The 27,215-nt window shown below is 37.5% G+C and overlaps 1 protein-coding gene across 3 annotated transcripts in view; it reads right to left on the reverse strand.

Moving 5' to 3' along the window:
- Positions 1–27,215, reverse strand: part of robo3 (roundabout guidance receptor 3) — a 226,531-nt gene that overhangs the window by 67,143 nt on the left and 132,173 nt on the right. For all 3 annotated transcript variants that reach the window (XM_012966981.2, XM_002937521.4, XM_012966982.3), the window contains exon 2: positions 22,469–22,795. In XM_012966981.2, coding sequence (XP_012822435.2) covers positions 22,469–22,795 — 327 coding nt within the window. The remainder of the gene's footprint in view (positions 1–22,468; positions 22,796–27,215) is intronic.

Below are 27,215 nucleotides of genomic sequence, written 5' to 3' on the forward strand. Positions count from 1 at the left end.
TGATATTGAAATTAATCATCCTGAAAATGTGCTTCAAAAAGAGAGCATGCTTGTCTCTCAGCAGCCTTACTTTAATATGGTAAGCATGGCTTGACACACAGTTCCCCCCCCACCCCTATTCCTACCATTAGACAGTCTATTTGCTTTACAGGGCCTTAAAGGGATTCTGTCATGATATTTATTGTGTACTTTTTATTTCTAAATTACACTATTTACATAGCAAATAATTCACTCTACCATTTACATTTTTTTCTTGCATCTAAAGCTGCTCCTTCAAGTTCCCTGAACCAACTGATGATACTGCCACCTTCAATGGTAGCTGTAGTTCCAGGTAACCCACAACAGCCTGTGTCAAAAGACAAAGCAAAATTTAACCTAAAAAATCAGGTGCCAGAAATGACAGCTTCTAAATACTAAAGATTCTGTGCGATTACATCCAATTCACATTAAAACAGATGTACAACTGCGCTTGTTTTAACGCACTGGTTGCACCTCCTTAAGGCGCATGGCCTCCTTGAGGTAGCAACTATGCTGGAATTACAGCAAAAATTTGTGGGCAAAAATCAGAAAGACACTTTTGAAACTGCACATTGCACCTATGATTACAAATAAGCCCATTACATGCCCATTTACATGTATGTGTAAAAAAATAATCTTTTATATATTAGTATTTTGCATTGACTTGTCACTATCCCTTTAACAATAGATCAACCTGTATTACGTATACTTAGGGACGTTCTACAAGAAAAATAGCAGTAAGATGTGTTTGTGTATGTGACGTGATGTACACTTTACAGGTGGTGATTTACAGCAGCCATCTTAATACACTTTGTTATACTTACATTTTTATGACTTAGCTGGACAGCCCTTTGGCAATATAACAAAAGCAGATTACTTACACAAATTCTAATCAGACTTGGTCCTTTAATATACACCCAAAACCCCAGGACTTTGTCAGATAATAAAAAGTAAAGCCTTATTTGTGTGTGTGTGTGTCATGTCTGGTAGAGGCACAGATTCTGAATGCACAGTTTACTAGGCGAAAAAAAATTGTGTAAATGTAAACATACAGTGGCTGCTGACTTAGTTGTCCCTTGACAGACCTAGCAGACTACTGGCTCAAATAAAATTCTTACTAATGGGATCGATATTTGATTTGGCAAAATGGAAAATCTCATGGGATGAGGACCTCAAATGGCTACACATACAGTCCGCAGCCACCAGCTCTAGACTGGTTACATATAATTGTTGCCCAAGACCAGCTCATTTAACCCACAATGGCTGTATCAGGGAAAATATCCAGCCAAACAAGCAGATTTGAGTGTGTATGATCAGCTTTAGCATACAAACAGTACATTACATTTATATGTATATAGATTAATCTTGTCAAATAATATACCAATATTTATACCCTTATCAGGGTTTTAATTCTACCACTTCTCTTCCATTAGTGCCTCCAGTCTATCATAGCACCCTGAAGTCCTGTGCCCAACAGGAACTGTGCCACCCACATGCACTCTGTGCCAGATTCAAACACACAGATGAACTGACGCAGCGGTTGTGGAAATAGGGGCATTTTTAAACTAAAACTGACAGCACTGCTAATTTGCTTTAACTACCCAGAGTCAGTCACTTTAAATAAACAATACAATTTTCGTAGAATCTCACTACAGCTCAGTCTCTGGTCAACTTGGTTAAAAAATTATTTTAATGAAAATCAAAAAATCCTTTTTAATGAGTACAAATGATAGCAGACATGTTCTTGTACAGTTATAAAGAACTTGCACCATTCTCTTGCATAAATGAACAAATACTACAGCAAAAGTTAAAGAGAAGCAGACTTCGAATCAAAGTACAGTTTAATGATCAATATTGAGGATGATCAGAAGAAATGTTCCCTTGGCCAAGAAGATGAGGTTATTTCTATATACATTTTAATATACTTCAAAGGCAGTTAAAATATGGTGACTTTTAACAAGTTTACTATGGTTTTTTTGTGTGATAGCAATATCTTAACAAAAAAGGACAACACTGCCTTTAAAAAATCTCAGAAAGTTTAATTTTCATATTATGGTAGGACAGGGCTGGAAAAAAAAAACATATTTAAAAAAACATAATACACTGTATTGGTAAAAATGCAATCAGTGAGTGTGATAATATACTATCTAATAATACACCCCAAACAAGCTCTGCATTTTTTATGCTTCCATATATCAGAAACATTTATTTAATGAGAAAATATACTGTTTGTAGGATGGGTTAACTCTTCATTTATTTTTAAAGGTTTTTATTTTAATAATAATAATAATAATTTTTTGAATTTTGCATTTTTAAAGCACCAATATGTAGCTAATGCGCTGCTTGCATTGGTAGAAGTATTTACTGTAGAGAACAACAACACATCTCCACAGAGCGGTCATAACTATAACATCCCTTACAAGAGCCACATATTTAGTGTGAAAGTATCACATTAAATCAGGCAATTTTCAGGGAACACAAAAAAATGTAAATTGGTAATTGATCAGAAGCAGATGCCATGCAAACATCAAGCACATTTTGTCTGGAGAGGCACATTCTTCTATGCCACCCTTTACAAGATTGGGGAACTCACAACATTATGAGCAGCTATGCAGGCCCATCAGGATAGGGAGGACCACATCAACAAGATAATTTGGTCCCCATCTGAGGAGATTTTTAAACCAGCTCAATAGATACAGTCATGGTCAAAATTGTTGGCCCCACAGAAATTTTTCCAGAAAATCAAGTATTTCTCACAGAAAGGTATTGCAGTAATACGTTTTGCTATACACATGTTTATTCCCTTTGTGTGTATTGGAACAGAACAAAAAAGGGAGGAAAAAAAGCAAATTGGACATAATGTCACACAAAACTCCAAAAATGGGCTGGACAAAATTATTGGCACCCTTTCAAAATGGTGGATAAATAAGATTGTTTCAAACATGTGATGCTCCTTAAAAAATGTTGCTATTTTTTCGTAGCATTAAAACTTGCGCGAAAAGTCGCGCCTTTTTCGCAGCTTTCACGCCGAGTACGAAACATTCGGATTCATTCAAGCTTCAGTATGGTGACTTTTCTTGGGCCAGGTTGGAGCTGCAGGGTGCCATTGAGTCCTATGGGAGGCTTCCAAAATCATGCTAAATCTGAAAGTTTTGCCCGCCGCTTACGAGCGCTCAATACGAAAAAGTCGCGACAAGATACGAGCGAATCGTAATGGCTACGAAAAACTTGCGTTCTTTCGCGCAAATCGTATTGGTAGCGAAAAAGTCGCGACAATTTCCGAAAAGTTGTAAAGGCGCTGAAAAAAATCGCAAAAAATACGAAAAAGTCGCAAAATGTTCGTTTTCCAATCGGAATTTTTCCAATTCGAATTCGAATTCGTGTCTTAGTAAATCAGCCCCTTAGTCTTTGCATTGTGTGTCTGTGTGTGCCACACTAAGCATGGACAGCAGAAAGAGGAGAACTGTCTGAGGACTTGAGAACCAAATTTGTGGAAAAATATCATCAATCTCAAGGTTACAGAGATCTAGATTTGCCTTTGTCCACAGTGCGCAACATTATCAAGAAGTTTGCAACCTATGGCACTGCGGCTAATCTTCCTGGGCGTGGGCGGAAGAGAAAAATTGATGAAAGGTTGCAACGCAGGATAGTCCGGATGGTGGATAAGCAGCCCCAAACAAGTTCCAAAGACTTTCAAGCTGTCCTGCAGGCTCAGGGAGCATCAGTGTCAAAGCCAACTATCTGTCGGCATTTAAATGAAATGAAACGCTATGGCAGGAGACCCAGGAGGACCCCACTGCTGACACAGAGACATAAAAAAGCAATACTACAGTTTGCCAAAATGTACTTGAGTAAGCCTCAATCCTTCTGAGAAAACGTCTTGTGGACAGATGAGACCAAGATAGAGCTTTTTGGTAAAGCACATCATTCTACTGTTTACCGAAAACGGAATGAGGCCTACAAAGAAAAGAACATAGTACCTACAGTGAAATATGGTGGAGGTTCAATGATGTTTTGGGGTTGTTTTGCTGCCTCTGGCACTGGGTGCCTTGAATGTGTGCAAAGCATCATGAAATCTGAGGATTACCAAAGGATTTTGGGTCGCGCTGTAGAGCCCAGTGTCAGAAAGCTGGGTTTGCGTCCGAGATCTTGGCTCTTCCAACAGGACAATGACCCCAAACATACGTCAAAAAGCACCCAGAAATGGATGGCAACCAAGCGCTGGAGAGTTCTGAAGTGGCCAGCAATGAGTCCAGATCTAAATCCCATTGAACATCTGTGGAGAGATCTTAAAATTGCTGTTGGGAAAAGGCACCCTTCCAATAAGAGAGACCTGGAGCAGTTTGCAAAGGAAGAGTGGTCCAAAATTCCCAGTGAGAGGTGTAAGAAGCTTATTGATGGTTATAGGAAGCGACTGATTTCAGTTATTTTTTCCAAAGGGTGTGCAACCAAATATTAAGTTAAGGGTGCCAATAATTTTGTCCAGCCCATTTTTGGAGTTTTGTGTGACATTATGTCTAATTTGCTTTTTTTTCCTCCCTTTTTTGTTTTGTTCCAATACACACAAAGGGAATAAACATGTGTATAGCAAAACATGTGTTACTGCAATAATTCTGTGAGAAATACTTGTTTTTGTGGAAAAATTTCTGGGGTGCCAAAAATTTTGGCCATGACTGTATATTGCTGATTTTTGGCCAGAGGGTCCATACACTGGCCCATAAGGTGCTGACTTAGTACAAAAAGGTGAATCAGCAACTTAAATCTGTACCTGTATGGCCAGAACACATATAACCTGTGCATGCAATCAGCCATGTCCTTATAATCACCATATTGAGGGAAAACATCAGTTTAGTTACTGAATGTGAACACATACTGAGAAAGAGTGACTCATGTCAGGGACAGACAGGAGAAAAGGCAGCTACAGGACAAAGCAAAAAAATGAGAGAGCCACCAGGGGCCAGGAAGAAAGAATAAAGTCATAGGGACTAATACCAAAGCAGCCTGAAGGAACACACAGGGAGAGTGGGGGAGGAGAGCTCTGCTTATTATCTAGTCTTCCCTATAACCATTAATGCACCCAGTCTTGCAAGCACTTTGGCTTTTTTTCAAGGCTGATTCATTGTTTGGAGTCACTTTACTACTTTTAAAAATAAAAACATATCTCAGACATGAATCCTTAAATCCCATGTATGGATACTCCTTAATAACAATATCTAAAGGTTGTTACCCATGGTACTGCAGCTAAGTTGCAGATATAATATTCAGCTTGCACATTTGAAGGTATATACTCTTTGAACTTAAATGTCAGATTTGGCTTCCTTAATAAATATTAAATTGTGTGTTTTTACACTGACATATTTATTTGTAACAAAAATGAGATATATGCCGCACCTGAAACAGTTATGATTAGTAGTATCAACCCTACCACTGCATTATTGCCTCTGGCCAGACAATATATTTTTTATTAGAAGCCTTTCCTGTGAGACTAATCTCAAGAGTAGTCAGAGATTTAATACTGCAGACAACCTCCTGTTGTTATTTTCTGATAGCAAATGCAGTCTTTCTCATTTATACTTTTTTAGCTATGTGTTCTCAAAATGGCTGTATAAATCTACGCAAATGTACAAATAGCATACTAGAAAGCATATTACCACTCATAGCTATCTTTGTCACTACCTAAAGAAAGGTTGCGTTTCCCCCCACAAAGCAATGGGGGAAGCAGTTATACTTGGAAAATCCATTTCCTTTACAAGACTTACTAAACACAACTTCTTAGCCCCCTCATTTAAAATGATTCTAATGTTAGGTATGTTGGCCTTCCTGGTAAAAAAATTCAGACCTTCCTATAATGGTTAGTTTTATTCCCTATTAATAACACTGGTATCAAGCATCATTTTTACTGACTTGGACAGTAAAAAATCAGCCAGGTTGCAACCCTTCTTAAATTCCATGATTATCTAAATTTTTTATTGAACAATTATTGTGAAGCATACTGCTTTTCTTCCTCAGCTTGTTTTAGGGTACGTTCATTTTTTGCCCCCCCCCCCACATTCCCCCTTTGGATGCAAAAACATATCCTCAAAGGTAATAGCTAAATGAATTTTGTATGACTGCCTTGCTTCAAAAGAAAACATCTGTTTAATTACCACACTTTAGCTAATGCACATCTGCTTGTCTTCCTGGTGCAAAAGACACATTCCAAAGAGTGCTCCCAATATATATAAACTAGTTTGTAAAAGTTTGTATATAGAGATAATTACAGCATAGAGCGCACTGCTCCAGTAAAACAACTCTACTCAATCCCAATTCATTTTAGGAAATTATATGAATAAAACAGGAAGGACAAATCTGTGTGTGTGTGTATACACACAAATATGCAGCCCGATGTTATTTCAACATTAACACATTATTTTTACAAGCCCTATTTCATTCATTTGATATTTCAAAATAATGACGCTCTGCTTTTTATATAGATCAGTTCTACCGAGAACTTATATCATAAAAGGTGACCATATTTGTGCGGCCCAAAGGCTTAATGAATGGATACTGCCTAAACACAACTAATACACACCAATATTCAATTAAACATGAGGTGCTTGTGATGGTCAGATTTAGCTGTTCAGTTCATAAATGTTTGCCTGACCAAATCTGAACACTTTCAATTAAAAAAAAAAACACAATTGCAGAAATATTGTAATACTATGAAGGTGAATACCTACAAAGGGCTAGAACTGATTTCTACAAAGACATTTTTTTAATTTAAATAATTTTAATGAAGTGAAAAGAAAATTCCCTTTTGCCCTCTTCTATGCACCTGCCCCTTCCCCTGGCTCCTTGATGCCAGCTGTAATGGATTTGCTTATTCTTCATCCCCCTGACATTCCAGTCATAAAATGCCTGGGAACAGTCTTGTCTGCTTACATTATAATTATCAAAGGAAACTGCTAATTTCTCAGGTATGCACAATAACCCTTAGCAATCACTGGGGCTGCAGATTGCCTAAAAGCCCCCAATTAGCTGGACGTATCCAGAGTGCAGTGGCACATCTACAGCAGATAAGTATGATAAATCTGTTTCATTTTCTTTCCTGTGTGCTGTCACATAATACATGTAACTTCCCTCCTGAAAATCACTGTATAGCTTTTTTTAAACTACTTCTATTAACATTGTGAAACAGTTTGAGTCCAATGATATCAAAACTGCAAGGCAGAATCCATTATTGGTATTCCCTTATTTACTTTATACAAATCAAGTTTTAAAAAAGTTAAAATGTTGCTGCTATTTTAAATGTAAAAACCTAGTTAAAAGCTTTATCTGTATGCCTAGGAGACAAATTACCCAATAGTTGCAAAACACTCATTAAAAGGAAAATTAAAATGCAATGTGTAGCCTCAAAAACACATGCAGTTAAACCTGTAGTGTTTGCTACTTTAGTAATAACTTTTAAACCACTGGGTCATTTTAATAAGGCTGTTTACTGTAGACCAGGGGTGCCCAGATATTTTCCCCTGGTGATTGACTTTTGGGTCCTCACGTACGTACGTATGTACGCGACGCAGCGCACGTGCCGCATTTCCCAGCTTCGACTCGGTCCACCAGAAATCCACGGGGGATTGACTGGTTGACCGCGATCGATGTTTTGGCCACCCCTGCTGTAGACTGCCAGTAGACTGAAAAAAGAATTTTACAATTTATTGAAAATCATACTGTCCATTATTAAGAATAGTTCAGCTGAAATTATACTGCTCAGGCAACGCAAGCAAATATAATTTAAAATCATTCAAAAGTCTATGATAATCAGTTCAATGGTTGTGAAGATACATTGAAGTGTGTGGATAAGATTCTAGCAGACTAAATAGTGTGTGTGTGTGTGTATGTATGTATATATATATCATTCTTCATGTATCTTACAATCAGCTCTTTGAATTTCATTCTATGTAATAAGTAAAGGAACAACTGTGACATTTCAGATAAACATAGGATATGAGTATTAGTAAAGAATGCACACCCAAATCATCGTGTAAGTTATTTATACATTTCCTGTATATGAATTGAGGGAAGTGCACAGTATAGCACATTACTGCACACAATGTTGTTAAGCAAAAGACAGCACTGAGAAAGAATAAAGACAAATGCAGTTGAACAGTAACAGTACTATAAAGTTTATGCAATTCCATGTAATCAGCTGGTCTGATAATTCTGAGGGCAGATTGTGAGTAGATGTGAACCCACAAATTATTATGCTAAAATACACTAATCAGTAGACTAAGACATGTTTATTTCAATTGTTTTGGTTGTGAGATTTCTTTGAAGGGGCCAACTATTTTCTATACAAAAGCCATTTACCACTCATTGTTTCTCCATTAGTGTCTGGCTCTGTCTGTTACGCCTGAGGCCAGTTTTCTGCATGAATTCCAATTATATACACAAACTGCACAATTCCTTCATGTGCTAGCTACAGGAACGAGCAGCATTACTTAAAAAACAAATCAGGGGCATACCTTAATATATATAGACATATAGCTGGTCCTATTTTCATCCAGTTTCAGTGGCTTGGAAATTAAATCAGAGAGACAGTAAAAAAATGGTTGAGTGCCTGGATCTCTAAGTTAAATTACACCATAGGGGTCATACAAATATAAATGATACATTTATTAAATGAACCATTCCTGCACAGTGTGCCACAGTCATGGAAAGCAGGGGAATTATATGGGTTATATATGAGAGCAGTCACAATTGCAATCACTCAGAAAACAAATGCAAATGTTGCTCATATAAATACCATACATTAAAGGTAGTTGCATCCAAACACACTCCTAACACTTTCACATATTTGTAGCAAGGGAACAACTTGCATCTGATTAATAAAACCACTGCCTGCATTCTTCCTGACACATCAGGAGCAAATGTGGGGGGTGTGAGTATGTGTTGTGGTAGAATGGCCCAACAAATGAGAGAAAAGGTGAGTTTTCCCTTCAAGTTCTCCATAGTGGGAGATGTAATCTCTAAAGCTGGCCATACACGTGGCGATCCGACGATGTTTCGTACGACCATCGGTCGCACGAAACATCGTCAGATCCGCCACACACCATTCAGGGCTGAATCGGCAGGTAAGGAGGTAGAAACAATAGGATTTCTACCTCCTTCTGCCGATTCAGCTCTGAAGGGAGAATTTTGGTCAGGCGCCTTCTATGGCGCCCGATCAAAATTTTCTAACCTGGCCGATCGGCGAGTCGGCCGATATCAGCAGCTTCCTGCGATATCGATCGACTCACCGACATACCATACACGCACCAATTATCGTACGAAACGAGGTTTCGTACGATAATATCGGTGCGTGTATGGCCACCTTAAAGGTGGCCATACACGCACCTATTATCGTACGAAACCTCGTTTCGTACGATAATCGGTGCGTGTATGGCATGTCGGCGAGTCGACCGATATCGCAGGAAGCTGCCGATATCGGACGACTCGCCGATCGGACAAGTTTGAAAATTTTGATCGGGCGCCATAGAAGGCGCCTGACCAAAATTCTCCCTTCAGAGCTGAATCGGCAGAAGGAGGTAGAAATCCTATTGTTTCTACCTCCTTACCTGCCGATTCAGCCCTGAATGGTGTGTGGCGGATCTTACGATGTTTCGTGCGACCGATGGTCGTACGAAACATCGTCGGATCGCCACGTGTATGGCCACCTTAAGGGAGAGGATTATAAACCAAGAAGGGTTGCTCTGTTTAAAAGGTTGTGCTGTCTGGCCCTGGAAGCCATAGGGTTCTGGATAGAACAAGCGGATCAGGCGATCCATTCCAGCAGTCCAGCTCGCCTATTGGAGCATACTTTCCACAGGAAGGCTGTCCTGTGGAAAAGGTATTTAATTGTATAGGCAGGTGTGAGACAGTCTCTCAGAGCAGGGCACAGAGCAGGAAGGATACCTCTCTGTGTTAGGACTCCCAGAGGGGCTGGGGGTGCTGCCTGCCACTGCCAGAAGCAGAGGGAGCCCAGACTTGAGAAAGCTGCCAAGAGACTGAGGATCTAAGGAGCTGAAAGGAAAGCCCGGAGACTGAGCTAATCCCCCAGAAGTGTTGTGAGTACAGGGGTGGCCCCAACATTTGTATTTTCCCACTGGTAGTCCACAAGGGGCCCAGGTTATTGAGGGGACTAATCTAATGTGTGAAGGTAGCGCCCAGAGGGCAGGATTTATTTTTATGATTTGTTTGGTATGCTGAAATGGGCACCCCTGTATAAATAAACTGCCTTAAAGCCAAGAAAGTGTCTGTCCTGGATCCCGCTAGTTTACAGTGTGTAACCACAATAAGTCTGAAACTGTGGGGAAAATGCTGCATTGTGGGTAATAAACATGGCAAATTGCATCTGAAATTGTAGATTGTAAAATGACTGGCTTGAAGATCAACAACAGTATTTCTACAGATAAACAAATAATTATGAGATATGTTAGAAATTACTATATTATATTACACCTAAAATGAAATAGATCTGAGAAATGGGTTTACAGTTCAGCAGCACATACTGTACTTGCTTTAGAATAATTATACAGATAATTTCACAAAAAACTCTTGAAAATATATTCAAAATATTTTTTGGTGCTTTAGGATGTCATCTGCAATATGTTATCCCACACTAGAGTTAAATGCAGTGTTGAATAATTGATTGTGTGGTCAATAGTTTGGATGATTTATGTGACCTCTTCACATTGCATGGCTGACACTTGGACCATTTAGTAAATAATTTATCTCTCTACTGAAAGATCTGTGCATTTTCTCCTTCAGTGAAGAACTAGAGCACTAATATAGGTCTGCACATTGGACACATTGCGTTCAGTTAAGCCTTTGGCCTATGATAGTGATCACCTCTGCAACCTATGGAGGATGTGTCTTTGTTTTTGGTGTCGCTAAAGGCCCCTATACATGGGCCGATCCGCTCACTTGGCGATGTCAAGACCGCATCGGCTCGTTGATGCGGTCCCCGGATTGACTTTTCCTATGCCTGTCGATATAATTCGATGAATTATCCTGAATTCTCCCGATATCCCCACCAATGGGTGGGTGATATCGGGAGAATCCAGAATAATTTGATCGTTTGATAGTAAGATTTAAGATATACATGAAAAAGAAAAGAACCTTAGAGAGGTTTGGAAGAGTGAAGGGCATATATATGTGAAATGCATGGATGCTTAGTGGCATGCTAGATACAGATATTAATAATTACATATTAACTTTATTTCCGAAACTGTGAGTAGTTAAGTTATTTCTACAAATAGGTTTTTGTGAATATATGGGTTTGAAAAAAACATAAGGTCTTGAACATCCCTTTAAAAGTAAATGAGCGCACAAGAAATGTCTTCAACAAACTAATCAAATAGTGTGTCTGCTTAAAAAATATATAAAAGTGTCAGATGCTTACATGAATTAACCAAGCAACAGAAGCTTTAATTAGTAGACGTAACATTTTTTAAGTTTGCTTTTCATAATTTGTCATTGAAACTCTTATAAGCCTCCAGGTGTCAAGTACAAACACATAAAGGCTTATTATATATGCACAGTTATTTGCAAGAGAAAACTATTTGCATCTGACGCTAATGCAGAGTGAGTTTTGTTTTGTGAAAACAAGGTCTTCAAATGCAAATTAAGCCTTATCATTTTTAGGGCTCTGGCACACCGGGAGATTAGTCGCCCGCGGCAAAACTCCCTGTTCGCGGGCGACTAATCTCCCTGAGTTGCCTTCCCCTGCCATCCCATCGGCGACAATGTAAGTCGCCGGTGGGATGGCAGACACGGCGGGGCGATTTGCGCGAAATCGCGCCGCCGCGTCTGCCATCCCGCCGGCGACTTACATGTTCGCCGGTGGGATGGCAGGGGAAGGCAACTCGGGGAGATTAGTCGCCCGCGAACAGGGAGTTTTGCCGCGGGCGACTAATCTCCCCGTGTGCCAGAGCCCTTAAACATCAGTGAAGCTCCTTTATGCCTTGTCTACACATATGTATATTTGGCTGATGGATGCACAGAGGATTTCAAGAGGGGAGAAAGCAACCCAATAAACATTACATATGACAGAAAAAATTATGTCTCGTTTTTTAAACTAACAATTTTATTAAAGGAAAGCCCCTTTCTTTTCGAGCATATAACCACCATAATTGTAGCATGTTGGTGTTTTCTGATCTGTACTTAATATTTTAGGAATAATAACTATGATTGAAACTGCTTATCCCACCATGATATATATATATATATATATATATATATATATATATATATATATATACATTTTCAGAATGTACTTAGCTCATTATGCAGAAAATACATATTTTAGCAGCACAGCCAGAATATTGCCCTATATGAGAAGCAAACCACAGTCCAGGAAACAGTCAGTCAACTCAAGATGCTATATTTATGGACCTTTACCACACAGTGAAGCTTTTTGTAAAATGTATGGGAAAATATATAACATTTATCTTTTTTATTACAAAAGCAAAGTCTTAACTTCAAAGAAAAATGCAATGTAAAAACAAAGACTTACCACTCTAATATCTCTCTAATATCTCTAACAGATTTAGGGTCAAACATGTCACTAAAATGTAAATCTATTTGCTTCTTTTTTTTTAAATTCTATTGACCTCTATCCCACAGCAACCAACCAATCAGCAGTTAACTTTCACTTGTAGTGGAGTTACAATCACAACAGAAAATTTGTAATTGGCTGTTGGTAAGCTTTCCAACAACAACCCAGCTTAAGTCCCATAACTAGGGTTGCCATATTTTGGCAGAGATAATACCAGCTAGGCCAAAGGTAGGGTTGTGAGTAGGTGAGCCAGGGGCATGCCATGCCATAAAGTGGCAGGTAGGGCAAGTGCCTGATTGGAGGTGTGTTAGGGGTGGAAGGACTAGTTATTACAAATTTACTGGCAAATATATTGGCATCAACCACTAAAAGCGGCTTTCTGTGTGGCACTCCCTTGGAATGTCCCAGCCACACTCATGCCCTGTTACAACCTAGTCATGACCAGTTATTACCTGGTGAAGCCTTCAGTTCTGCCCTGCATATGCCCTGAACTAATAACCATTCTCAATAATGAAGTCAGAAATCCAAATTTTCATTACATTCTAACATATGTGTGCAGTCGTACTTTAGGGACAGACGCATTCCCTCATGTAACACCACTCACTTTCTAGATCCAATTTGCATTGCCTAATCCCCTTCTTTAGGATGCATAGCATCAAATAGATGGTGCCAAGCAATGATTGATTCTATGTAAAGTAGGATGAAAAATCCACTGATAATTATTCAAGGGTAAAGTAATTAATCTTCTGACACTTTTGGTGGTTTGAATTAAACACTGAAAATTAAAAAATATAAGAATCAATCCAACAATTAAAGGCTTTGAAAAGTGTAATTACCAAAAATTACCCCAGGATTATTGTTATCAATTAAACGTCTTTAGGCTTGAAATGCGGGAAAAAATAACACTTTAGCTACAACAATTTTATTATGACTATAGCAATGTATCTAATTTCACCTGGAAAAATTCTGAATTGCTGGAAAGTCTTGGGACAAGGATAATGCAGATGTCCATTCCATATTTGTGTGTCTGTGTGTACATTTGTCACACATTAACAAAATGTACTTCCCCAAAACCAGGGAGAATTAAGGTGGAAAAGCAAAGAATGACAAGAAAACAACTTTAAATACATTAAATGTTAGGTAAAGTAATTTTAACATGCCTGTATAGGAATATTACAATGAACTCTGTTTCATGTACAGTATAAACCCTTAATTTACATTTAATTGCAGAATATGTTGATGCTTTAGAAATATATGTTAATAATAATAATAAAATAAGATGCGATACTGGTAGAAATCTGGCAATTTTCTGTATGTAATTATAGTGATAATCTTATGGCAAAAAAAATACAGAAAAGGTATCATATTGTTTACTTGAAAAAGGGTATTTTTTCTGATTCTCACTGGTTGACATCATATAATGGCAATGCTGCAACTTCAACATTTATTTTTCCTAATTCAGTTTGTAATTAGTCACACATTTCACCAGTGGGTGAAATTTCTAAGCTACCCTCTTGCAGTCTCAATCAGCTACAGTAAAGCAGAGTCTTATTCAGTTGCAGTGAATCTTAAAAAAATTACTTTTTAGTATTCATCATACTTACTCTTTTTGCAGTTGAATGAGACAGCAACTAGGTAGCTTAGCAATTTCACCCACCACTGAAATTTGTAATTATATGTAAATTGCTACAGAAATAGCACATTGATTCTTGGTCTAACAATACCATATTTAAATTCAGATTGCCTTCACAAATAAAAATGTGAGAATTAATGTCTGAAATTACCTGGTTAAAATATATATTTATTTAACTACTGCAGTAAATTTTAAGCAGACTACAAATTGCTATGCCCTAGCAGCATCTTGATAACATAGGTAGACTGTGAAATGGCACTGATCTGATTAATATGCTCAAATGGCTATGGTTCTGCTTTGGCTGACCTGCACCTCGGTTTGCTCTAACAAATTACACCAACCATACACCATACCAACCAAGCATACTGACTGGACTGAAATAACCTCACTGTATGAAACTGATGTTTATGTGGACAGCTAAAGGTGACCACAAAATAAATTCTTTACCTGAAATTTGTTGTGAAACTGTTGTCCAAATGAATGTATCAGGTAGCTAATTGGTGTAATAATGGGTGTAAAGGGGTTAAAAGGGCACTTGCACCCCTGTCCACTTGTTTGACAAGTGAACAAAAATTATAAACAAACATTAATGTAAAAATACATTAGCCTGATAACGAAATATGGATATTCCATGGAAGCATCCTTTCCAGAGATGAAATCAATTTGGCTTACTGCAATAAGTGGAAAAGGCAAGTATTTCTAAAGCGCCCACATATTCCTCAATGCAGTACAAATAGCCTTATATGGACATGTGACTTTCCCATTCATCTTCATTGCTATGGCATTTGGAGGGCACCAAATACCTTTTTCCAAGTGATACATAAAAGAGCTAGCAATTGCTAATATTATCAACCTCAAGTTGATGAATAGTTGCTTAAGACACAATGCTGCAACAGAGGTCAAATTTCCAGTGTAGCTGCATTCAGCAGCTGGCAGTCCATAAATATACTTTGTAAGGATGCATCAGCCCATGAGTCACCAGATGGCTTAAGGTAATAGAGGCAATTGTTTTTCTGCAACATTTTCATGTATGCTCAAGAAAATCTTTCAGTGGCAGAAGGCTCTGACAACAACACACAGCCTATGACACCTCTTGTAAGAAATTAAGGTGTCTATATGAATATGTCTCTGTGTGCCATAGGATAATGTAGCCGAATATGTAATAATGGTCATTGTAATTGTGTGCAATTTCAGATTCAAATTGTAAATTAATTTTTTAAATATTTTCATGTCATGTAAGAATTATATCATGTGTAAAGTACCACAATAAAATATGAAAGCTATAACTTAGCTTAAAAAAGAAAGAGCTAACATTCTGATATTCCTGGTACATCTCCTTCCTACAAATGAGACAATTTAAGATTATCTTGTGACATTCTTAGCTTGGAGAAAAGCACTTTATCACTGGGTGGTCCAGTCTGCCTGAGGATGTCAGACCAAAAAGACAGAGCAGATACTGCAAGCTAAAACTAAGGTTTTATTATAAGCTATAAAAACTGTCTATAACTACATTAATTCCTTCAAATCAGTGCATGTTTATGCTCAGAAAAGGTGTTCTGCTCAGGATCAAGATTGCTATCTCCAGTGTGATGCAAGAGTAAAAGGAATCTTATTCACAAGCTGGGCTGACAAGATGGGAGAATTGGTGCCAATCTAAAAAGCAGTGCTCAATTAATCGTTCTGAAAAAAAGCTTGCTTTAAGTGAAAATACCTGTTAAAAATGTAAAACCATTTTTTTGTTTCTATCCTTGCAGCTGCATCTTTACTAAGAATGCCAACCAAATTACTTAAATGCATCTTGTCTGTGTAATGGCCTGAAAGTGACAGGAAATCAATAAATAATTCCTATTTAAAAATGGTTGAATTGTATCTCCTGCAGAGCTGTCTTTCATTCCAGAAAAAAAAAAGTAAAATAATTTTCAACCTGTAAATGCTTTTTCTATGCATCTGACTTTGACATCTCCACTCAGCATAAAAAGCTGCCATCTACGTGCATGATCCCTGACAAGATTTTCTTATGACTCCTATTCCCTCGTGAGAAGAGGAATACATGCAAGAAGAGTATTCTTGAGTTTGTCAGGATTTTCCAACAAGTATAAAAGAAATGAAATGCCTTGCAAAAATGCATGATTACCTGTTGGGTACTTGGCTGCCAAAAGGCCAGATGAGCTGGGAGTGCCACTGTGGCCGCTTAAACCTCGTAATAACGACACAACAACATTTGTGTGGATAAATTAGCGGCCACAGCTTTTATTAAACATATGTATGAAAAAACACCATTAACAAAATATGCCAACTGCCGGGGGGCCTGGCAGGCACAAATTGAACCCCCGCTGTACCAGGAGTCTCCTGCAGCTAGCCCCAGCCGTAAGCTGCTGACCAGCCGCTTAACTCACCAAATTTATCTCCAAACTACACTGTCAGATGTTGCCAACCGCCAAATAAAAGCTGTGACAATAAAGAACCTAGGCATGAGATAAACATAAACAGAACATATCACAATAATAACAAATCAACACTTGAAGAAGGGTGGGTGGGCGGGAACTTTTCTAAGTTGTAGAGCTTTCTTCCCTGACAGGAATCACTTTCTTCTGGCATGAGGTACTGGAGGAGGGATGCTGATAGGTTCAGGGGTTGCCTAGAAACCAGAAACGCTCCCAGCTCACTGGCCGGCAGCCATGGCCCACCACCCCCCACTTTGGGTGGTCGCTGGGCAGACTTTCTACAATAAAAGTAAATTCACTCCACTAAATATAAAGAATCCTACTTTTTATGTGTATTTAATAGAATGATATGGTATTGCCAGGTTAGCAGTGCCACATAAGGATCTGGCAACAGCAATGTTAATAAAACAGCTGTATTGCAAGCATGGTTTTATAATAGGAAAAAATACCAAAATCCATAATGAATAGTGGAGTCCTTCAACTGACAGTCAGTAATATTAGTGAAACTGAATTTCCTTTAGCTAAAGCCAAATATGCAGCAAGTATAAAATCCATGATATACAGAGATTCACCTACAACCGCTCATGATATGCCACCTGGAGTTGGTTCCTCTAATAATAAATTTTGCATATCTTCAAACAACTTGAGTTATGACAATAGTCTTTTCATGTCTCCTGTTAAATTGAATTTATCTACATCAATGCTGATACAGGTATGGGATCCATTATCTGAAAACATGTTATCCAGAAAACTCTGACTTACGGGAAGGCCATCTCCATTATAAGCAAATAATTCAAATTAAAAAAAATAATTTCCTTTTTTTCACTGTAATAATAAAACAGTGCCTTGTCTTGATCACACAATTCTGGAGCATTCTGGATAACAGGTCCCATTTGTGCAATTTTCAAGTTTGCTTGAATATTTTGACTTTTACTAGATGTTTTTCAAAGAAAAATGTCAGGGGGCCAGTATAACCTGGCACACAGGCCAATGGTTGAATAACCCTGATCTATGCTACTGACTTTCTTGTGTCCTTATCAAAAGGCCCTGTAAAACCAAGTATTTAGAATGCACACACCTATACATTTTAATCTTTCAGACTCACACACTGTCAGATTAATGCATCTAAAAAACAACAGATAATAGCTTTGTTTTTATAGCAGCAAACCATTGGAGTGTGAAAACTTCAACAGTTAAAGCCATTTCTAAACACAATTTCACTTTGAATTGATGCAGTTTATCACAGCCTATAAACTCAGTTTGTAGAGGTAAATGATTATCTGCAATTTGAGAAAGGCTCAGTGTTTACTCTATGGCTGCTTGGCTGTTTATTTGTCTGCTAAACCTATCAATCTCTGCACCTAAAACCAATAGCAGGATTGAAAAACTGAGAGAAACCTGGGCTGGAGAGATACTGCTTGTTTTAGCTTCTGTATGTCACAGACACCGACAAAATGTGGGCGTCTTACTGAAGATCCATAAAATGTGATAAAAAGTGTCTCTGTCTGGGCTAAAGGAAAGGAAGTGCAATTACTGAATTTCTCATACATAGCATCACTGCTAGATGGTTTACTATCTTGTATCTCCTCATCAAAGCCTTTTAAAAAAAGACCAAAAAACATGTGGATTTGTAAATAAATAACTGCATGTATAAACAGTTAGCATGTTCACAGACATGATCTGTACAAAACATACAAACTGGAAAGATATATTTCTGTCTTGTGGTTATTAAGGCAAATGCAGATCCATGTTGTCAGGTGAGAACAGGAACTAAAAATAAAGGTGCTATCTCTATTCTATGTCAGGCCTGCTTAATGCCATATATCCACACCCATCCAGTTCACAAGCTTCAGTAATAGGTGCACCCATACACATTATACTAAGGAAAAAGAGTTAAGACAAGACTCAGAAAAAGTTGCCATGCAAAGATTAAATCTGAATTAGCTCTCACAACCCAGAGTTCACAATGGGCACTGGGATGTAAATAAATGGATACATGCATGGCATTTGTCCTTCTAGCAACATCTATACATTGTTTTGCCCACCCAGCCAGAGCAGAAGTCTCTTACCAAGCAGAACTCATTGCAGGCTTAGCTGGCTGCTACCAAATCACTTTGCAGATCATGATCTTGCAAATAACAATTGCAATGATTAAAATTAGTACAGAGTCAATTGTTTTACACCTGCAGAAATATTAATAGACTGGTGATCTTCACCCATCAGTATGATAGTTTCTTTATTTTTTTTAATCATAATCAAGTACTTGCTACCAAACCTATGACCAGGGTCCACCAAGTTAAAAAGCACACACTATCATTTATAATAGATCAAGGTATTCACTAAAACAAATATTTTTTTCTATCCATTTCAAACCATTCTTTGGAAAGAGATAAAAAAATGAATTTGTTTAGAGGGCTTTATTTTCTCTGAAGAACCTTTTGTGCATTTGTCTAAATGCTTCCAAGGATTTATGGCAACAAAATAATCATTCTGTGATGTTTTAGTGCATTGTTTGTTTACAGAAAGAGTTGGTTGTCAGTTTCTTTACTCTAGTGCTTGGAAGAAATGCCATTTTATTTCCCCAGTTTCTGTCTTTGTTCTAATGGGTTTCTGGTAGAAGGCCACTCTCCTTGTCACGGGAATGCCATTTATCTTGCTTTATATAAGACACTTGGGTCTTTTCCTTCTCCACTGAATGTTTGTTTGTAGATCTTTGTCTCAATGAAGCCATTAGTGAAGACAAAAGAGTCACTACTACTTTAAGGCCATTGGGGTTACCAGTTTAGGAGGTCAAAGAAGATAAATATATTCCCTGAATATTTGGGACAAGGAACTGGCAAACACACTTATGCATACTCAAATAACTCTCAAAAAATAAGAAAAGAAATACAATGATTCAGTGACACTTGAAAAAGATTGATAAGCAACATACAAACTCAAAGAAAGAATATATATTGAAGGAAGAGAGTATCATATAGTTGCTACATAAAGCTTTAGTTACAATAAAGTAACATTCTAGGGGGGACAGAAAAAAAGACTTGATCACGAAAAAAAAAAACTTGATTGATTTTATTTTGCGTTCAACTTAGTAAATATTTAAAAATGGTATCTTCTAGTGAAAATTGCAGATGAAAGGACCTGGCACTCATCTCATACATACATATAAGCAGAGAATGAGAGTTCTGTGCATTAGGTGCTACATCTAATTAAAGGATATTCCACATATTCTATCATAAATATAATAACACTGTTTCTGTAAATGTAATAATTTGTTTACAATAGATTAGTGACCCACTAAATAATTTATTGGTTATATTTTGTGTTAGTTATTGCTTTCATTCATCTTTTCATTTCAAGCTGTAGAACCCAAATCAATAGATTGTGCTAGGAGCTCAGAGGTCAGAAGCAGTCAAAAGGCAAGGCGAGTACAATAGCGATCTCTGACCCAGCCTCTAGTGAATAAGCACCACACTCCTTCTAGAAGAATAGAGATAGATATACATTTAACATTTTTTTTGTTTGTTTTGTTTGTTCTGCAATGTTGTATTTTTGTAATGCATGTTGGTATATAATGCTGTATGTAAAAAAAAAACACTCAATCCCAAACAATAGCAATTGTTACTTAATGCAACCCTGACCACTGTAAAGGTTCCAACTGATTTGAATAGAGAATGCGGCCACATACATACATAATTCAAGCCTAAAACACAATTATTAGATAGTGGATTGACCCACCTAAGCTATAACATATAACACATAAGATATTTGTTTTGGAAATTGGCTTTGGTATCTTTTGCAAGGGAAATGTCAAGAAGATAAAATACTGGGATTTTCCCAAAACGCAGATATCCAAATTTTGAAGCAATAATCACCTGCATGTGCCATAATTCTACAGTCATTTCTCAAAGACAGTATGAAGAAAAAATATAGAGGACCCAACTGAGCCGACTAGATATTCAAAAAATTACCTTAAATTCCTACCTCTAGGTACTGTAAGTACCGAAGTGGAGGCCAATGCAGAACTGACATTGCCAATAAATCCATGCCTAAATAAATGTTTTGGTCACTGCTTTTCTCTTTTGGTTGAATTTCAAATCAATGTTATTTTAAGGGGCCACAGATAAAAAGATAAATCTTCTTAAACTATTCTTTTGCTTTTTTATAGGGTTGTTGTACCCTCCCAGTACTGACACAATAAGTAATCAAGGTCTATAACGCAAAATATTTGATTTTTTACTTTTTTATTAAATAAATTCATTAACACCTCTGTAGAGAGCTTTTTGCACTAGACTGCTCATATAGTGTTCACTAGATTTTTTTTTCCCCCAATGCTTCAGCCAGTGAAGGGTATACTGTAAAGCATGCAGAGTCTAGGCTTGAAAACCAGCAGCTATGTATTTCAATTAACTAATAGCTTTGGAAATTACATTGAATACTCTAGTAAACAAAGTTAGTGACCGAAAAAATCGAGTAATTAAACATGTAAATCTTAGTTGCATTTTCTGTGTTACCCATTAAACATTAACAGCCCCTAAGAGGTTTCAGACAGGAAGCAAGAACTCTGAATTTCCACCAAAGTACAGGTAAGCCCAAGTGAAAAGCTTTGTATAGCTGCTTTTAGTGGCGACTTAATGAGTGACACCATCTGCAGGCTATTTTACAGCTCTCCCAACGTGCACTGACAAACAAGCGTGCATTGTGCTTGTAAGCCTTGGCAGGAGAATGGAATACAAGCAGTATGAAAGCCCTGAGGGGACTTATACCCCTGACATGCAAGTGGATCAAGCACAAATTTAAATTCACACTGGGACAGACCAAAGCAACATCAAGAAAATAAAAAACAAATGGGGACATCTAATTGATGTATTTAAGAAGAAGTATGGGCTAGTAAAAAAGCTAAATTATTAACCACTTGTGGAAATATGATATAAAAGCTACAGAACACTGATGCTTGTACAAAGTTCCATCTATTCTGAAAAAAAAGCAAAGTATGCCTTGTTATTGGCTTCATTCTTATAACCAGATCATGCTTGGCAAACCATTCCCTCACTATGATTTTTCACTCTATTTGTGAGATGAATCTGACTGACCATGTGCTTATACAGCTCTCTTTAATATTTATTTATCTCTAACATGACACATGTCAAGGGCCACAGACTGGACACTGATATAAAATTATCATCACTAACCTCACTAACTCCAGCCATCATCATCATCACTATTTTAGTGACTGAAAAAAGAACAGCATTTTTTTGAATATATGAGCATTTCTCATATATTCAATATTTTAAATAATGCCAACAGAACACATGTATGTGTCACACTGTATGGCAGCTCTTTGCAGCAGTAAAATTAATAACACCATTTTGACCCGGTCTTATTCAAAGAGTGGGGTGATTTTTGTTTAAATGTGCACTGGACATATTTTTAATGTTTTTATCATTAGAAGCCCCTCTCCAGAGACACTATCCTGTTGTTGGGTAAAAAAATTATTTCAGAGCAGAGGTATAGATGGTTGAAGCTTGATACAGGGTTTATTGTGTTGTTGAACTATCATTCATTTGATCTTTTTTACCATTAGACATCTACAATATAAATTAAGATAGTTGTATTCAGACAGGAACAGTCACCTATTTATGTTTCTAATGAATGCCTATGTAGTAAAGAATTGCTGTAACTCTTTACTTTTGGGAATAAAAATCCTGCCAGAGGTATACATAGTTGAAGCTTAATACAGGTTCCTGCTTTTTGGCTGCACAATTAGCATACATTTATAACAGATAATACTAGAAAACCTACTTGCTACTTCCAGAGATGCATTTCGACTGACAGACTCTCCAAGGTAATTTCTTGCAACACAAATGTATACCCCTTCATCGGGTTTACTCCGACGGCCATGAACAATTCGTAGAAAGAAAAGTGAGCCACTGGGTAACAGCATGCGATGTGACCGAGGATCGTCTTTGTCTGTCTCCACCCTTTCCCCATCCTTGTACCACTCAATAATAGGTGTTGGTCGGCCTTCTGCTTTGCAGTTTAAAGTAGCTGGTTCCCCCTTTGAGACGATGTGATCAGAAGGATGCTCCACTATTCGAGGCGGGAAATCTTCTAGTCGGGGTCTAGAACCTATAAGACAATTATACAAACATTTAATATTAGAGTACAGTTTAGCACTTGTCATTTTCTAGCTCTAGTTTTTAGAGCAGTTTTTATTATTTTAAAAATTCACCATTAATAAATGCACACTACCACAAAAGTAAATCTGTAGAAGACTGCATGTTTTTGATTGGGCATTTTTAACCCATATAATTGTCACCATGCTGCCAAGCACTAGCTTTACTAAAAAAGAAATGTTTAATACATACTGCTTGGCAACAAGTGATCTAAAAGTCTACAAGAAATGAGTGAAACCTAGAACTCCCATACAGGAAGCATTACCCACAGATAGCGCTGTTCCAGTCCAGAATCCTTACACAACATGGAGTCACTGAATAGCGCTCTAGTATAGTGAATTCACCAATATCTTGGTGATATAAATATCACTATGATGTGCCACGGGATAAAACAACACAAATATTCAATCAGAATGGAGTTTTACCACTGATACTCCTGCTAGGCGCACAAGAACATTCAGACTACTGTTCACTCTCGCCCCATCTCGCCCCATCTCCAGACCTAGGCAATTGTAAGCTATGAAAATTGGAAATGAAGCTACCTCCATAGTGAGACATTGCTAAAGAGTTTTGGAGATTTGTAATACCCCTGAGAAAATCTCCTGTCTGATTGCCTCAAACAAAAGCTATTGAAGCTTTCCTGGTCCTATTCCACATAAAGTAAGTCCTTCTTGTAAAGAAAGGGATTCATACAAAGCATTGTAAAGATATATATGTAAGATGAGTAGTTCTCTGCAGCATTCAAACAGGTTTTTTTTTCTGAATTCAGGAAACTGATGCACCTTACTTCAAAGAGAAAGTTATGGAAACTTGTTAATTACACAGCAACTTCCATGCAATTGCGTCTCAAAACAAGCAAGTGATTTACTGTGTTGTTAAGATAACATTCCTTTGATCTTATTACCCCCTAGACAGTATAAATCAAGATAGTTGCATCTGGACAGGAACACTATCACCTTTTATGTTTTTAACAAAGTTTAGAACTGCTGTAACTTTTTATTTTCTTTCTGTTTTTATTTTGGTCACTTTTCATGGCGGATGATATTTTTATTAGCACTATATGTTCTGAACAGTTCAGAGAACTATATGGCTTACAAACCTGTTTTTTACCAGTGGGAAAAATATGTTTTTTTTAATGCAAATGTTCTCCTGAGAACATTCAGACAGCAATGGTCTAAGTTCCCTGGAAAAATTTAGCAATCAGGACCAGATTTCCCCTCTTCTTCCCCTAGGCCTAACTGCTATGCTGCCCCAGCAAACCTTACTGAAGACCGGAGGCTTGACAGCTATTTGAAACTCCCACTTGTCCCAAGTGACAAGTGTACAAGTGTTCCAGGGAAGCTGTGTGCCATCAGAGCATTGCCATGGCCTTTCCATCCTATCAACCTGCTGCCCCCCGCGCCCCCCCCCCCCCTGGTTCTTTGTGGCCTTTTTGCAAATTAAAGTCTGCTGGCAATGGAAACAACTACTCTTTCATTTTCAAATATATAATTGTATTAATCTTTTTAAAAGGCATGTTTTTTTTAAAGACAGTATTACTTTAATGGGATTATCAGTATGGAAAAGAAAGGCCACATAGGCCTAACATTGTCAATGGCAAGCACAGGTTCACAAAGGTGACAAGCTACTGGCGTTATACTGAAATGGAACATTAATTCTCTAATGCCCTACAACAGTGTTGGTGGTCGAATTAAATTAAAATGATGATGTCATACAGCAAAGTCTTTGGAGTATTTGAGCAGTCTCGGGCCTTGGGCCTCCAGTTTGAGAGCTCTGCCATACAATGTGCTTTACCAAACTCACCCCAGCAGATTTTGCACAGCATAGTACTACAGCAGAGAATGTACCACCATGTTATGCAGTGTAACCATTTAAACATGTTCACCGATAAAAAAAAAGATGAACAGTATGATATGTGAGCCATTTTCAAACCTGAAGCAGATTCATTAAAATGCTATTGCAGTTTATCATAGAAATTGCAGGCAAGTTATTTGCTAAAGTAACTATCCTTGCAAACTACAGTGGAGCAAAAATAACCCACACTCATCTGTAACCTATTTGGAATAAAATTCACAGCTTATTGCATTGTGTACAATGTAGAGAATGTATACATGTAAACAGATCTGTTGCTTAATGGTTGCTAAATATAGTTTAGGAACGCTAATAAAGAGTACATTTCTCTTACTTGACACAAAAAAATATTTAGCAAGAGATCAGTTATTTAAAATCGGTTTTCAAACACTACCATGTGTCCAAATTAATTTTGCTTATAATTTCCAAATTATATTTGAGCACCTTAGACTATGCACACAGCACAGTAATAAGCAGCTAGGGAATGTCATCTGGTAACACTAATAATAGATGAGAGATTTATTTATAATACCGGAAGAAAATGGCAGAAACAAAAGACTGATATTATGGACATTACATTGTCCATTAATGTAATAAGGTTTCATGGTGGGGGTTGGTTCACGCTAATAATAAAAGAGTATTGTGGTACATCTGTTTTGCAGCCATATATTGTAACTGTGCTTCACTCAGGAACCAAAATCCATGTTTGCACTCACCAACAAATCACAAGAATAACAGAGCAGTACCTATTACCAATGGTGGGAGTGGAATCCCGATAGTAATGTTGTTTAGGGAGGCTGAAAGGCTGTCCCTGAAAATCCCATATCTGTGGTTCCCAATGTTTTTCAAATGCAAAATGTATTTACACAGAGCCTTTAAAGGGTTCTGGTACACGGGGAGATTAGTCGCACGTGACAAATCTCCCTTGTTGCGGGCGACTAATCTCCCCGATATGACATCCCACCGGCAAAAATGTAAATCGACGGTGGGATGGCATACGCGGCAGTGCGATCTCCGAAGTTGCCTCTCGAAGCAAATCGCAGTATGCCATCCCACCAGCGATTTACATTTTCGCCAGTGGGATGTCATATCGGGGAGATAAGTCACCCGCAACAAGGGAGATTTGTCACGGGTGGCAAATCTACCCGTGTACTGGAGCCCTAATACACCCCCCTTTTTTACTAAGTAGTTTTCTTTTTTTCAGTTGATTCATTGATAGCAGGTAAATTGTGGTTATCTAGACTGTGTTAATTAAAAGCAGAAATATTAGACTTCATATAAAATGACAGAGAGCTCACAGTTGTCTTCAAATTGGTTAATACCAAGATATTGCTCTCAAGCGAGGCATTAGCATTATCTTATCTCCATTTTACCAGCAATCAATAACGCTGAAACTTTAGACTCTGATAGAAAAATATTGACCAGGTGCCATCTCGGGGTGATATAATTTATCAATATTGTGAATTTTGCGTGTCTCCTGAATTCCAGCCCTAAATCGAATGGGAATCTTAAATTCATTTTATTGCTGCTGTTTCTGTAAAACCGAAGAATAGGTAGCTTGTGCCCCCCTGCAAGTTCAGGTTCTTCCCCTAGATAATAGCTTTGAAGTGAACAAGTTCTTCTCATAGAAATTTCAATCTAAGAACACATAAGTAAAATAAAAAAACCTATTTGGCAGTGAAGACTTCCTGACCCTGATTCAAAGACTAGTAGGGTGATGACTTGTGATCCTGACAACTCAGATATATTGAGGAAAGGAAATCATATCTTTTGTTCAGTGAGGCACATAATAATTAAAAAATATATATTTCTTTTTGCATTCTAGGCTATGTGGAACAGGTTCATTCAATCTATGAAAGCCAAAAAAATATCTTTGTTGCTCCTTACATTTTCATAGATAATTAAACATAATAATTAAACATGTTGATGATTGCAACATGTAAATATTTATAATCCCAATGCCTTTAAATCTTGTAAGGGTTATTACTGGCTGTGTGAATAGGGACCTATTATCTAGTATGTTTGGGACCTGGGGTTTTCCGGATAAGGGGTCTATCTGTAATTTGGATCTCCACACCTAAAGTCTACTAAAAAATCATTTAAACATTAATGAAATCCAATATAATTTGTGCCTCCAAAAAGAATTCATAAAATCTTAGTTAGGATCAAGTACAAGGTACTGTTTTATTATTTCAGAGAAAAAATAAATAATTTTTACACATTTGAATTATTTGATTAAAATGAAGTCTACAGGAGATGGCCTTCCTGTAATTCAGATCAGAGTTTTCCGGATAACAGATACCATCCTGTACTTGTATGAGCAACTGATACAACCAGCAATTTAAATATGAGAAATTTATTTTGTAATGTTTTTTTTTTTGGGGGGGGGAAGGGGTTGGCTAAAAAGTGGTAGCAGAAATATTTCTCTATTTCAGATTACTGAACAGAAATGTAATATATATATATATATGTATATCATATTAGAAGCATACAAAATTAGGGGGTAGGAATGGCTCGGAGAA

Source organism: Xenopus tropicalis, chromosome 7 (genome assembly GCF_000004195.4).
Source record: "Xenopus tropicalis strain Nigerian chromosome 7, UCB_Xtro_10.0, whole genome shotgun sequence".
Lineage (NCBI taxonomy): Eukaryota > Metazoa > Chordata > Amphibia > Anura > Pipidae > Xenopus > Xenopus tropicalis.